Below are 14,338 nucleotides of genomic sequence, written 5' to 3'. Positions count from 1 at the left end.
TTTTATATTATTATTTAATGGAATATTATGATATTTATTTACATTGATTGTTTGAACACTGCCATTAATAATGTTAACATTATGAGCTGAAAAGTTTTGAATAAAGGTTGTTTTAATGTAATATTTACTACTTAAAATTGTACTGTGCTGGATAAATATTTCAATACGAGTATTATTATTTTATTTTGTATTAATATTATAAATTTCTTTTTTTAATAATTTTAAATCTCATATTTTAAATTAAACACCTTTTAATGTTATTGTTACTTAAAATTTGTAACTTACCGAAACTGGTATTTTATTTTGTTGTTAATTCATTCAAGTTAAATTATTAATTAATTATAAGAATTATTTATAAGATATTTTTCAATTTAATTTTGGCTGGTTAAAGCATTAAAATAATGGGGGAGGGGGGGCTAAATTATTTGGTACATACAAAATAATAGAGAAAATAGTCTTCACTTATAAATATGCAGGTGCAACACAGAAATACTGTTGATTATAAATTATAAGGTTTAATATCCATAGAAATATGCCAATTCAATTAAAAAAAAAACTATGATTTGTGTTCCTAAAAATATTTATTTTTATTAGTTCATTTGTCCTTTACTAGTCTATGTATACTCATATACTCTATTATTTTTATATTAAATTAAATAATGACATTAACTTAGGTATTCTAATTTTCCCAAATCAAATTTTAAATTATTCTTATGCAACTTAGAATGTACAGTATACAATCTCTGCATATTTGTTTTTACTTTTATAAAATTGTGTATTAGTAATATTTTATTATTTAATACATTTATATAAACTGCGGCAATTTTTATATCATACATTATTTTGATTAATAAATAATTTTGTTATGTTTAAGTTTTGTAATTGTCCTCATATCACAAATATCACATATCTATTTTGCACTAATTGTACCAACTATACTTTATATTAGGCTAATTGGTAATTGTGTATACAAACAAAAGTGCCTTACACTTGTGCCTTACATTACTAAATAATTATACATTTTTTTAAATTATACATCATATTGTTTATGTAAATGTTTAATTGTAAAATAAATAAAAAGTATTAAAAAAAACTAATTATATTGGTTTATTATTTTTTAGTACATATTCAACGTTGGCGACTGTCCATGAAGAATGTTATCAATCTGAAATTTAAAAATATATTTATAATTAATATAATATATTTTATTAAAATAATTTTGACTTAGGATACTTAATTGATTAAAATACATAAATACTATACACGGAAGGATAATCCTTAAATGCTATAAAAAAATCAAAATCTGAGTACTTAAAATTATTTAAGGGAACTTGAAAATCAAAGGTATTATAATTTGAATGTATTCATAATTTAAGTATAAGAGTGTGGAAATAAAAAAACTCCTCTACTGTACAGTACTTGTCGGGTATATCTTATTATTTGGTTAGTCACTATAATGCATGTGTTAAATTTGAATTCAATGTTTAATCGCTACAATATATGAAAAATGATTCTAAACATAAATGGTCTGTCAGCATATTAGTTATATAAGTACATTTTCATAGTAATATGTTATTTGATGTTTCTATTAATGTAATTTGTTTTTCTATTAGTATTACGGTTGGTTGATTTAATTTTTGCTGAAAATGTTGCATTTCTTTTTTTATATTAATATTTAATTATAATAAAAGTACATATTATCTATATTTACTATGTACTAAGTTATTTTTCATAGTACTTAAATGATTAGAAAAACATAAGAAAATACTATAATAGTATTTAATGTCTACATTTGTTAAGCTTATTGACCATGTCAAAATATTTTCATAGATACTTATGAAAAAAAAAATTGAAGACAGTATGACTTTTTGGTAGCCAAGGTTACCAAAGAATTATTGTATTAAAAATATTACAATTTTAACATATGAGTGTATTATTTTCCTGATAATTAAACAAAAAAATAATAATAATTTTTAATTTTGATTTACAAAAAGATCCAATTTTATAACAGAAACTTCTATCAAAGTTGATGATCAAATCATTTTTTTCTACTAACAACAGTGCTTTCATAATCCAGACACAAAAAAAAGTTAATAAAAGAGACATTCATTACATTCAATAATCAATACAATCATTTACAGTCAGTGGTGTGATAAACTTATTTTTTTGTGGCAATTGCCCCAAAAAAATTTAGGTTAGGTTATATGGGTAGGTTATTTTGTTAGATCGGTGGATTGTACAATATTTTTGTATTTAACATCATTATAATGTATAAGTATTATAAATGTTATAAATATTATAATTTATTATTTTTAATTTTAATATTTAGGTATATCGGCAGGTTTTTTATTGGTGGGTGGATGGGTAGTTAACTTCAATGTTTACCCTTGTGAAGAAAATTATAAAATGTTCGTGATGCCACTGGTCATAGATAATAAAGAATTTTCTTTATCAATCAATACATTTATTAATCAGTCGCAAATTGTTATGCAAATATCTGAGCAACAAGTTGATAATTCTGCGTACCTACTAATGTTCCAAACAAATATTTATTTGGGATAATTTATTTTATGTAGGAATAGAAAAAATATTGATGAACTTTGATATTTTTATAACATAATATAGCGTGTTGAAAATAAAACTGTTTACTTATTCAAATTGCTTGTGTTGTCGTATTTAATGTATTTACACTTGTGTAAGACAATCTGAACTGTCAGCTGTCAGGCGATATTAATACGTCAACAATACCGACCTCAATGTGAAATGAAAAAAAAATAAACCAGGCCCAGGTGGCGAGGTACCTACCTATATTATAATACGTCGACCTCCGTATTAAGAATCAAATCATTGTGAAATAAAATTAAAATGGATCTATGGCTTATGCTACTGAACATAATATAATATATTTACATATTCCACGATATTGATGTAATTTTTATTAAAAAAATAAAATATATATTATATTAATTTATATGATTTAATTTTGATAAAATTATTATGTTTAAATTTAGGTACCTATTAATAATTATTATTAATGTTAAAAGATATAAAAATGACTAAAAAAGTTAAACATCTTATTAATGAGTATTTATCATTTTAAAGGTGTTGTCTTATTAGTCATTAGCATACAAGTAAATTACATAATTATCATAGTGATGTAGTCGTAATTTTTTTTTAGTGAGTATACGCTTAATATTGTGCATGATATATATAAATACGTAGTTACACTCCCTACAACCAACCCTTATACACCTACTACGTTATTATTATTTTTATATTTATAATAATTGCATTTACTAATTACTACCCTGCCGCAATTAAAACTACAGTCTAAAATCATACTCCTAGAAATATATTATTATATAAAATTTTAATTTTTTATGATTACTAACCTATATATTATGGCCTGAATCACACTATGCGTAACTATACGTTTTATCGGTTGCCAATAATACGTAACCGATCCGCAACATCTATGATTAATATTTTAATATAATACAAACGCGTTATCGGGGCCAGACTAGACCGATTTGCGGAACCATATTAAAAAAACCATCGGTTCCCACCGCAACATGTAGCGGTCGAACCGACAAAACGCATAGTGTGATCCGGACATAGAATTTTTACCAGGAATGGCAAATCCATAGTACGCGAAAAGATTTTGAAGGCATAGGAAAAATTAAAATATTTTTACAATATTATTATATTATAATTTATAATATACATAATAGGTAAAAATATTTCGAGCATGCAGGCTTTTATCGGTCAATATTGAATATATAATGTATACGTATAATATTTTTCATAGCACGTTCGAAAAAAAAAAATTTCATAAGGTTTTCCACTCCTGCCTTATACTATATGGTCTATGGATCCGGACTTATGAGTTAATGACTCATTATATTTTTATTTATTGATTCAAAATAATTATTTATCAAATAAGTTTGTAAAATAAATATATTCCCTTACACGTATACCACGTATCATGTGTTATTCTATAAGTATATACAGAAAAACAGAGAATTAGTGAGTATACGCCATGTGCTTGCGTATACGCTCCACTACACGTCTACACACCACTAATAAATGATAATTACCTACATAAGTATGCCTAATAATTAAAGCTTAGCTTCTTCAAACAATTTTCTAACCAATTTTTATATGCAATATGTAGACCATGTAGTATTTAAAATCTTAAAAAAATGTTGGAGTCAATAAAATTTGACCCAACTTGTCTTATTCCCGAAATAAAAAAATATTTTATTTAAGATGTTCAAAAATATTTAAACAGCTAGTTTAATACATTTTTGAATCAGTTCCATTTTCTTTTATGCTAACTACAATTCAATAGACAATAGTATCCAACATGTTACGTGGACAATGCACCTACCTACTACCCACACACTTAAGTTTTTATTGTTACGTGTATATATAATTAATAAATATCATTAAACAATTAGATAACATTAGAGCGAATTTTTACTCTTACCTGATTTTTAAAAACTATTTCAGCAGTTAAGATCACTTGCTGGGTGTATTGTTTTACTTCGGGGCTGTCGATTGAGTACGGAGCAGGTACATTTGAACGTACTGCAGAGGTGATCGCATCCATCAAAGAATTTAAAACATAATTTTGAGTGCTCGCTGGTTGCGGTACGACTCCAATGTTATTATTTTGCGATCCGTAGTAATTCCTGTCGATTTCGTTACCGTACGCCTGTTGTTGTCCTAACATATTTTTGGTTACAGATTGACTCATAGAATAATCTGCTGTCGTTTGTTGGCCTGCAAATAAAGCTGTTGTAGTTTGCTCTGTACAGATAACACGTTTGTAGGTAGAATTAGGCAGGTACGCAAAAAAGTTCATAAAAAGAAATTTACAATAATCAATATTTATCGTTGAATGATGATATAAATATACTACAAACTATTAATTTTCAGGGAGGAGGGGGGAGGGTGAACCCCCAAAACCTCTCTGTATACGTGCCTGGGTAGAATTAATATGAATTGTGGTTTTACGGAAGTACCTGCCGTATAGTCGGTTGATTATAGTACGGCGAATTTATATATTTCGTCGTCGGCGCAGCAGTAGATTGGAGAGAATATTTGTTAACTAGAGCACCCGGTAAATTATGTAAGACCTCAAAAGGATTGAAATCTCGCTTAACTCGATGACCCTTAACATTTAAAAAAAATTAAAAATAAAACACAAACTATAGTCCCAAATTAGATGAGTAACTTACATATAAAATTTTCATGAATGTATTTAAAGTCTGCCGAAGATTTAGCATCACAGATCGTACGATAGCGTGTGTTAAACGAATTATATGACTCACTGAAGAACGTGGAAAATTTGCACTTGTGATGTCAAATATTGCTTTAGTACCGTCTAACGGTGCTTGAACCGAATTTGAAATTACAGATATCATATTTTGTACAAACATATCGTTTGAAGGTAAGTTTAATATTTCCTGATTACTATTTTGGTAAGACGACAATGGTGTTCCAAAAAAGCTTGTGCGTGTTGTACCATCACCACTTGTATACCTGTCGTTTTGGTTTGGCTGTAGATTTTTTGTGTAATCTTTTTTTAATAAAGACCACGAATTAGAACTATTTGGAGTAAGGTTCTTTAAGTCTACTTTCTTGTAAATAGATCCACTGCTGTCCATAGAACTTGGTTGATTATCATCTAGTGACAAACCAGGTGATTGTATTTTAGATGTCATCTGATTTTGATCAACGGCAGCTTGTTGATTAAAATAATTACTATTTTCTAGGTTCATTGGAATTTGATTATAAGCCGGATTTTGATTAAAATTGAAAAATGAATTAGATTTTTGTTTATTAGTATTTGAATTAAAATGTTGAACGTAATCAGCACCATTTGGAAATGAGGAATACCATAATGGCATTTCTGTTGATGGAGTATTTAATAAATTATTATTAATTAGATAACTATTATCATTGGTTGATGACTGTTTAGGAGATAGTTGAAGTATATGAACATCATTAGGATTGGCGTAGACGGTTATTTTAGCGTTATCTTCTTTCACGTTTTTTGGATTTTCTGTGTCTACAATAAACGAAGTATCGTAATTGGATAGTCTATCCAATTCTGATGGTGGTACGTCAAATACCAAATTTCCTAATGTATATAGTTCATCATTTTCTGTATCGGTATCATCTAACGCAACAACTAGTGACTCAGACATTGCTTTTTTTAATTTTGATTCTTCATTTAATTCAGTATCTTCAACATTTTCAGATGATGAATCTTCGTTCGATGTATTTTGTAGATTTTCAGTATCATTATTTAAATCCATATTACTTATTAAATCGTTTGATTGTGAATCAATAATCGCATTTGCTGCTTGCACGTTCATTGGCAATTGTGGCGGCATATCATTGACTACTAATTGAAAATCATCTTGATTATTTTCTGAATTTAAAAATAATTGTATATCTGTTTGAGAATTATCTATTAAAACATCTTCATTTTGCGCGAAATCATTAATAAGTGGTTCTGATTGACCATCTGGAAGACCTAAAAGAGAATTCAATGACATATTGTCATTTTTAATCTGCATAGTATTTTCATTAGGCGTTAATTTCGAAGATGATTGTGATGGTATTGGAGATATTTTTGATTGATTAGGAGGAAAATCAGGAGCAGACGATGGTTTGTTTCCTTGATTTTCAGCGTTATATATAACTGGGTCAAAATCTGGCACTACTCCTTTAATCTCAGTATCATATTCATTTGGGGGAGAAGATTGCTGTACGTTTTCTTGGTTTTTACCGTTATTTATAGGTTGGCCAAAATCTGGTGCTTCTTCTTTGATCTCAATATCATATTCATTAGGAGTAAAAGATTCTTTAGCCATTGGTTTTGAGAGTTGGAATTGATTTGGGAGAGAAGAAATTGGGGGAGGAGATTGCTGTATGTTTTCTGGGTAATTACCGTTATTTATAGGTTGGCCAAAATCTGGTGCTTCTTTTTTGTTCTCAATATCATATTCATTAGGAGTAAAAGATTCTTTAGCCATTGGTTTTGAGAGTTGGAATTGATTTGGGAGAGAAGAAATTGGGGGAGGAGATTGCTGTATGTTTTCTGGGTAATTACCGTTATTTATAGGTTGGCCAAAATCTGGTGCTTCTTTTTTGTTCTCAATATCATATTCATTAGGAGTAAAAGATTCTTTAGCCATTGGTTTTGAGAGTTGGAATTGATTTGGGAGAGAAGAAATTGGGGGAGGAGATTGCTGTATGTTTTCTGGGTAATTACCGTTATTTATAGGTTGGCCAAAATCTGGTGCTTCTTTTTTGTTCTCAATATCATATTCATTAGGAGTAAAAGATTCTTTAGCCATTGGTTTTGAGAGTTGGAATTGATTTGGGAGAGAAGAAATTGGGGGAAGAGATTGCTGTATGTTTTCTGGGTAATTACCGTTATTTATAGGTTGGCCAAAATCTGGTGCTTCTTTTTTGTTCTCAATATCATATCCATTAGGAGTGAAAGATTCTTTAGCTATTGGTTTTGAGAGTTGGAAATGATTTAGGATAGAAGAAATTGGGGGAGGAGATTGCTGTACGTTTTCTTGGTTTTTAGCGTTATTTATAGGTTGGCCAAAATCTGGTGCTTCTTCTTTGATCTCAATATCATATTCATTAGGAGTAAAAGATTCTTTAGCCATTGGTTTTGAGAGTTGGAATTGATTTGGGAGAGAAGAAATTGGGGGAGGAGATTGCTGTATGTTTTCTGGGTAATTACCGTTATTTGTAGGTTGGCCAAAATCTGGTGCTTCTTTTTTGTTCTCAATATCATATTCATTAGGAGTAAAAGATTCTTTAGCCATTGGTTTTGAGAGTTGGAATTGATTTGGGAGAGAAGAAATTGGGGGAGGAGATTGCTGTACGTTTTCTTGGTTTTTAGCGTTATTTATAGGTTGGCCAAAATCTGGTGCTTCTTCTTTGATCTCAATATCATATTCATTAGGAGTAAAAGATTCTTTAGCCATTGGTTTTGAGAGTTGGAATTGATTTGGGAGAGAAGAAATTGGGGGAGGAGATTGCTGTATGTTTTCTGGGTAATTACCGTTATTTGTAGGTTGGCCAAAATCTGGTGCTTCTTTTTTGTTCTCAATATCATATTCATTAGGAGTAAAAGATTCTTTAGCCATTGGTTTTGAGAGTTGGAATTGATTTGGGAGAGAAGAAATTGGGGGAGGAGATTGCTGTATGTTTTCTGGGTAATTACCGTTATTTATAGGTTGGTCAAAATCTGGTGCTTCTTTTTTGTTCTCAATATCATATCCATTAGGAGTGAAAGATTCTTTAGCTATTGGTTTTGAGAGTTGGAAATGATTTAGGATAGAAGAAATTGGGGGAGGAGATTGCTGTACGTTTTCTTGGTTTTTAGCGTTATTTATAGGTTGGCCAAAATCTGGTGCTTCTTCTTTGATCTCAATATCATATTCATTAGGAGTAAAAGATTCTTTAGCCATTGGTTTTGAGAGTTGGAATTGATTTGGGAGAGAAGAAATTGGGGGAGGAGATTGCTGTATGTTTTCTGGGTAATTACCGTTATTTGTAGGTTGGCCAAAATCTGGTGCTTCTTTTTTGTTCTCAATATCATATCCATTAGGAGTGAAAGATTCTTTAACTATTGGTTTTGAAAGTTGGAATTGATTTGGGAGAGAAGAAATTGGGGGAGGAGATTGCTGTACGTTTTCTTGGTTTTTAGCGTTATTTATAGGTTGGCCAAAATCTGGTGCTTCTTCTTTGATCTCAATATTATATCCATTAGGAGTGAAAGATTCTTTGACTATTGGTTTCGATAAGTTTGTTGTCATTTGAGACAATTGTGATTGATTTGGGATAGGAGGTATCGGTGGAGAAGATTGTTGAATAATATTTTGGTTTTTAGCGTTAATATTAGGTTTGCCAAAATCTGGTGATTCTGCTTCACTAATATCAATATTATATCCGTTAGATTTTGAAGACTCTTTGACTATTGGATTCGATAAGTTTGATGCCATTTGAGACAATGGTGATTGATTTGGGATAGGAGGAATCGGTGGAGAAGATTGTTGAATAATATTTTGGTTTTTAGCATTAATATTAGGTTTGCCAAAATCTGGTGATTCTGCTTCTTTAATATCAATATTATATCCGTTAGATTTTGAAGATTCTTTGACTATTGGATTCGATAAGTTTGATGCCATTTGAGACAATTGCGATTGATTTGGGATAGGAGGAATTTGGGTAGAAGATTGCTGTATGTTTTCTTGGTTTTTAGCGTTATTTATAGGTTGACCAAAAGCTGGTAATATTTCTATTGGTTGATTTATACTTGACGGCAATTGTTCTTGGTATTCTTTGAGCGAAGGTCCAAGTATTCCGAAAGACTGAGAATTTGTTGGTCCACTACTCTGTGATGGTGGATGTAAATTGTATAACTGTGGTTCTTTAGAGTGTTGGTTTTGATTTTTTTGAATAACCTGTGGTGCATTATACGTTGAGGGCTCAGGATGTTGTTGCTCATAGTTATAAAGTGGTGCATTATAGGGTTGGGACACAGGAGATTGTTGTTTATAGTTATGAGGTTGTGCATTATACGGCTGTGACATAAAATATTGTTGATTATAGTTGTTATAATGTGGTGAATTATACGGTTGCGGCGTAGAATATTGTTGATCATATTTAATGTTTTGTTGATTATCATCATTATTCACATATGGATTATGTGATGGGTTTGGATTCATTGCATCGAAAATATTTGTCATTCCTTGAAGAACTGTTTGGGCTGGTTGACCAGTCCAAGAGTTAGGCGCTGCAGGTACATTTTGTCCGTGAAACGGTATTGAATTTGGAGGATTGTTTGGTAAGCACTTAACATTTAGAATCTGTAAAAAAAAATTGTTTTGACATGTATATGTCTTATGGCTGGGGGTCATTCTGTTAATTTGTGCGACACCAAGAATGTTACCATTTGAGACGGCGATTGTTTATAGCAACTGATTGTTATAGCAACCGGTTGCTATGTAAAAATGTATAAAACAAATATATATATTATTATATTATTAGTTTAATCTAACTATTTTTAACTATTTTTTATTTTTTTTATTTTTACTATTTTTAATTTTTTTTTTTTATTCTAATACCAAATTGACATTGACATTCTTATGTCAACTATATTCAGTAGAAACAAGACATATACAATGTATAGGTATTATACATGTACCGATGTATCTGCATGTAGTGAAGATTCTCTTTAGTTTTTATATTTTGTTTGTATCAAAATTCAATGATATTGTATTGTTTTATATTTATTGTAGTATTAAAATAGTAATCCTCCATAATTTCTTTTTACAATTTGTAGTATAAAATGATTCCTGTAAATTTCAAAACTGAAGGTTTTGGCATCTTTCCTGAGTTGTTTGTGTTGATTGAATTGTTTTTTTTTTTTTGTAGCCCAATAAGAAAGCAATTCAGATGACTATTTTAGTAAAAATCTTATTCACAAGAACCTTCATAATATGTAGTGATTCGAGTAGAAATAGAATTCACTACTTCAAGAAGATGGGAAAATCAACGTTAAATATATACTATTTAAGTGAATTTTTATAAATCATTTAGACGTAATTTTACAAAGGGTTATTAAGATCTTAAAATACTGGATTATCAAAATACACTAGAAAATTGTTGAATGGTTTACTTAACGTTTTCGATAACGATAAGCCTTAAGGTACAATAATTTTATGAATTATATTATGTTCATTATTAAATTAAACTAAAACAACTAAAATTAAATAATACAATACAAAAACTGTAATACTTATAGTTTCAATTGGTAATATTAGTTTATTGAAATGGCCAAATTTAGTCATGGTTTTTTTTTAGATTGAAACATTTTTACATTTTACTTATTATTTTTCAAACAATTTTTTGTCTTTAATATAATATATACCTACTATAATACTTATAATCATTAAAAAGTGGGCAAGTGAGTACCGCTCTGCTGTACATTAGGTGCCGTATGGATCATTATTATATATTATAGGAGTGTTAAATTTGAATCCAATGATAGTTATCATTGTATACGAAAAACGATTCTGAACGAAGATGATTTGTCAGCCTAGGATATAATTTCTAGTGGTTGGTAAAAAAGGTGGTTTAAAAAAACCAGCTTATATTAAAAAATATTTTGAAAATTAAATCACGTAAAGAAAACGCGAATCTTAATAACTGGTAAAATTTTCAAGTATCTACGACTTATACTTTTTGAATAATAACAAATATTTAAAATCGTTTGAGGATAAATCGTTATCGTTACGCTATTTCGTTAAAATTTAAAATTCAAACGCACTTAAAATTTTTCCTATAATGATGTTTCGAGTTTTCTCTATAGATACTTGAAGGTAAACTTATGGAAAACTTAGTGTTGTATTTTTAATCCTTAGTTATAAACACAAAAAATTTTATGATTTTTCAACTTCAAATATTTCGCAAATATTCATAATTTTGACGAATTTTCGTCAAAATTTGAACTTCAAATGCTAATAAAAAAAAATTGTGCCTATGTATTCTTATAATTTTTTAATCACTATAAGAATAACATATGAGGAACTTTGTATTAAATTTTCAAGTATTTTGATAGGGCCAAAAAATTTTATCGACACTTCAAAAATATTTTTTCAGAAAAATTGAAAATTTCAGTTGTCTATAAATAGCTCAAAAAAAGTCAAAATATTTTGAAATTTAAATCACGTAAAGAAAACGCGAATCTTAATAACTGGTAAAATTTTCAAGTATCTACGACTTATACTTTTTGAATAATAACAAATATCAAAAATCGTTTGAGGCTAAACTGTTATTTAACGCGGTTTTTGTAAAAATTTAAATTTCAAACACTCGTAAAAATTTTTTGTCTGAATCCGGTAGAGTTTTTTTTACAGATATTTGAAGAAAAATGTATGGAGAACCTTGTACCAAATTTTCAAAACTTAGTTATAAAAGAAAAAAATTTTATGATTTTTCAACTTCAAAATTACTTGCAAATTTTCGCGTTTTCGACAGATTTCGTAAAAATTTGAACTAAAAACGCTTATAAAAAAAAATTGTGACTAACGATTTTTAATTTTTTTTAGCTACATTAAAAACAACTCATAAGGAACCTTGTATTAAATTTTCAAAACTTTTTGGTCATCCAAAAATTTTTTATCGACACTTAAAAAAAATTTCTCAAAAAAATCGAAAATTTCAGTGGTCTATAAATAACTCAAAAAAAGTCAAAATTTTTTGAAAATTTAACTATATACGGATACTACTGACATTAACATTTGGTGAAAATTTCAAGTATTTTCAGTGATTAGTTTTTGAATTACAACCATAAAAAAAAATCGATTTGGTCGAAAACTGGTTTTGCGTAAAAATTGCCGTTTTTCCGTCATTTTTTTTTTGTTTTTCTCGATTTTTTTTAAAAGTGTTGGAAAATGTTAACTTTTTACCTCTATAATGCACCAAGGATATTCACTTTTACATCGGAAACCACCCCCATTGTTTGAAATTGGAGCATTATTTCGACTAGTTATGCTGTACACAGACACAAAAAAAAAAAAAAAAAAAACACACACCATTGTAAAATCAATACATTCATCACTTTGTTCAGAATCTAAAAATACCCATGGAAGAAATACCTCAAATACCCATAAAAAATATACCCGATGAAATTGGTTAGTTAATTAATATATTATACTATACAGTTTAGTTATCTCTTATTATGATCGGGTAGTAAATAATTATATACGAGTTGTCTCCCAAAAATAGATAATTATTATTAATGTAAAATTACATAATTGCATTATAATAATTAAAAAATTCAGACTTAGGTACATTGTATTAATTATTATTTATAATTATGCAGTAGTCTGCAAATAATACACAACCATTAAAAATATTATCGAAAATCAATCAACGATATTATACTATATTTTCTGAATTATTTTATACGAGTAAGAGTGGCCAGATTATTATTATACTACTATGACAAACATTATCCTGTATAGTATAACAATGTATTTAATTTTTTACATTGATTTATAGATCTTATTTATAATTTATTATTATACACATAGTGTGGTACTAATACCACGAGCTTTTTTCTTTCGGCTATTATTTTCTTGGGTACTTTTTCCATAGGTATTTCTCCCTCGGATAATTTTTTCTAGATTATATAAATATATAATACCATAAGTACCTCTAATTACAACCATTATGATATGTTCAATATAAGTATTAAGTAGATGTATACATTTTTGCATGCATATAAATATAGTTATAGTTATATACGTTACAACACTGATTATGTGCAATGTTGTTCCGCTATAAAATATTATTCCACTGATCAGTAGGTAGTTTATGTTTGTACCTACCACAATAGATATAATATATTTGTGCAACACATAGTGTTTATTATTACGAATTAAAATATTATTTTAGCTATGTTTTAGAGCGTATAACTGCTAGCATAAGGGATTCGAGTTCTTTAAGATTATTTTTATAGAATATAATATAGTATTATAGTATAGTTTTAAATAAGTACCTATATTAATATATAGGGTGATACAAATACGACACTCAAATCACACTTCATAATTTCGCCACTGGCTTATTATACTTACCCTAATGGTTTAGGTACAGTAGGTAAAACTGATTTAAGACACTCTTCAAAGAATTTATTCTCTTAAAGCGTCTTAAGCAGAAAAGTGTCTTATACAGGGTTTGAAAAAAAATTAATTAGTAAAAATGTCGAGTTTATTTACATATATATTTATTATTATTTTATTGTAAAAGATAATTTAACAAGTGATACATTAGTCTTTTTAATTTATATTAATAAAAGTATTTATTTTTGATTGTTTAAAATTGTGAGAATGTATTTTAGGAAAGAATGTTTTCTATTTTGTTAACGTAACCCACCATTTCTTATTCAAATTGGTCTGTTAGTACTTACAAAGAACTTCAGTGTATGTAAGTTTTGAGTAACATACAACAATAATACATAAATAGTTTATATTTTAAAATAATATTATACATTACCTTTGATAGCAAAAAAAAAATGAATCCATAATTTACTGCTCCCATAACTCTTTATGTCAACTAAAAATCCTTGATTTTATATGAGGTGAATACAATTTTTAACATTTAAAATTTAAATACATATGTTCAAACTGTGTAATCAATACAATATCAATGAGTGAAATCAAGTAAATATTTACCAAAATTAACAAATAAAGGTATAATCAATATTAAAACAATTAAATCACATAGTGGT

General features: G+C 28.2%; 1 protein-coding gene across 4 annotated transcripts; it reads right to left on the bottom strand.

Annotated features, from left to right (window-relative positions):
- Positions 1 to 562: 562 nt before the first annotated feature.
- On the bottom strand, positions 563 to 14,296 carry LOC114130465 (uncharacterized protein DDB_G0283357-like). 4 transcript variants are annotated; one of them, XM_050210210.1, is made up of 5 exons: positions 5,244 to 9,974; positions 5,044 to 5,177; positions 4,819 to 4,847; positions 4,490 to 4,767; positions 563 to 1,165 (listed from the first exon to the last, which is right to left on the bottom strand). In XM_050210210.1, exons 1-5 carry the CDS (start codon positions 9,957 to 9,959, stop codon positions 1,118 to 1,120), a joined length of 5,205 nt encoding a protein of 1,734 aa, XP_050066167.1. In that variant the 5' UTR covers positions 9,960 to 9,974; the 3' UTR covers positions 563 to 1,117. The 4 variants fall into 4 exon arrangements, with proteins under 4 accessions (XP_050066167.1, XP_050066163.1, XP_050066165.1 ...); XM_050210208.1 differs by lacking the exons at positions 563 to 1,165; positions 4,819 to 4,847 and adding an exon at positions 14,104 to 14,296 and having other exon boundaries at positions 4,612 to 4,785; positions 5,028 to 5,177; positions 5,244 to 9,908; XM_050210206.1 differs by lacking the exons at positions 563 to 1,165; positions 4,819 to 4,847 and having other exon boundaries at positions 4,547 to 4,785; positions 5,028 to 5,177.
- Positions 14,297 to 14,338: the final 42 nt, after the last annotated feature.

Source organism: Aphis gossypii, unplaced genomic scaffold (genome assembly GCF_020184175.1).
Source record: "Aphis gossypii isolate Hap1 unplaced genomic scaffold, ASM2018417v2 Contig00771, whole genome shotgun sequence".
Taxonomy (NCBI): domain Eukaryota; kingdom Metazoa; phylum Arthropoda; class Insecta; order Hemiptera; family Aphididae; genus Aphis; species Aphis gossypii.
The sequence above is the reverse complement of the archived record's forward strand: the minus strand, read 5'-3'. Positions and strand labels throughout refer to the sequence as shown.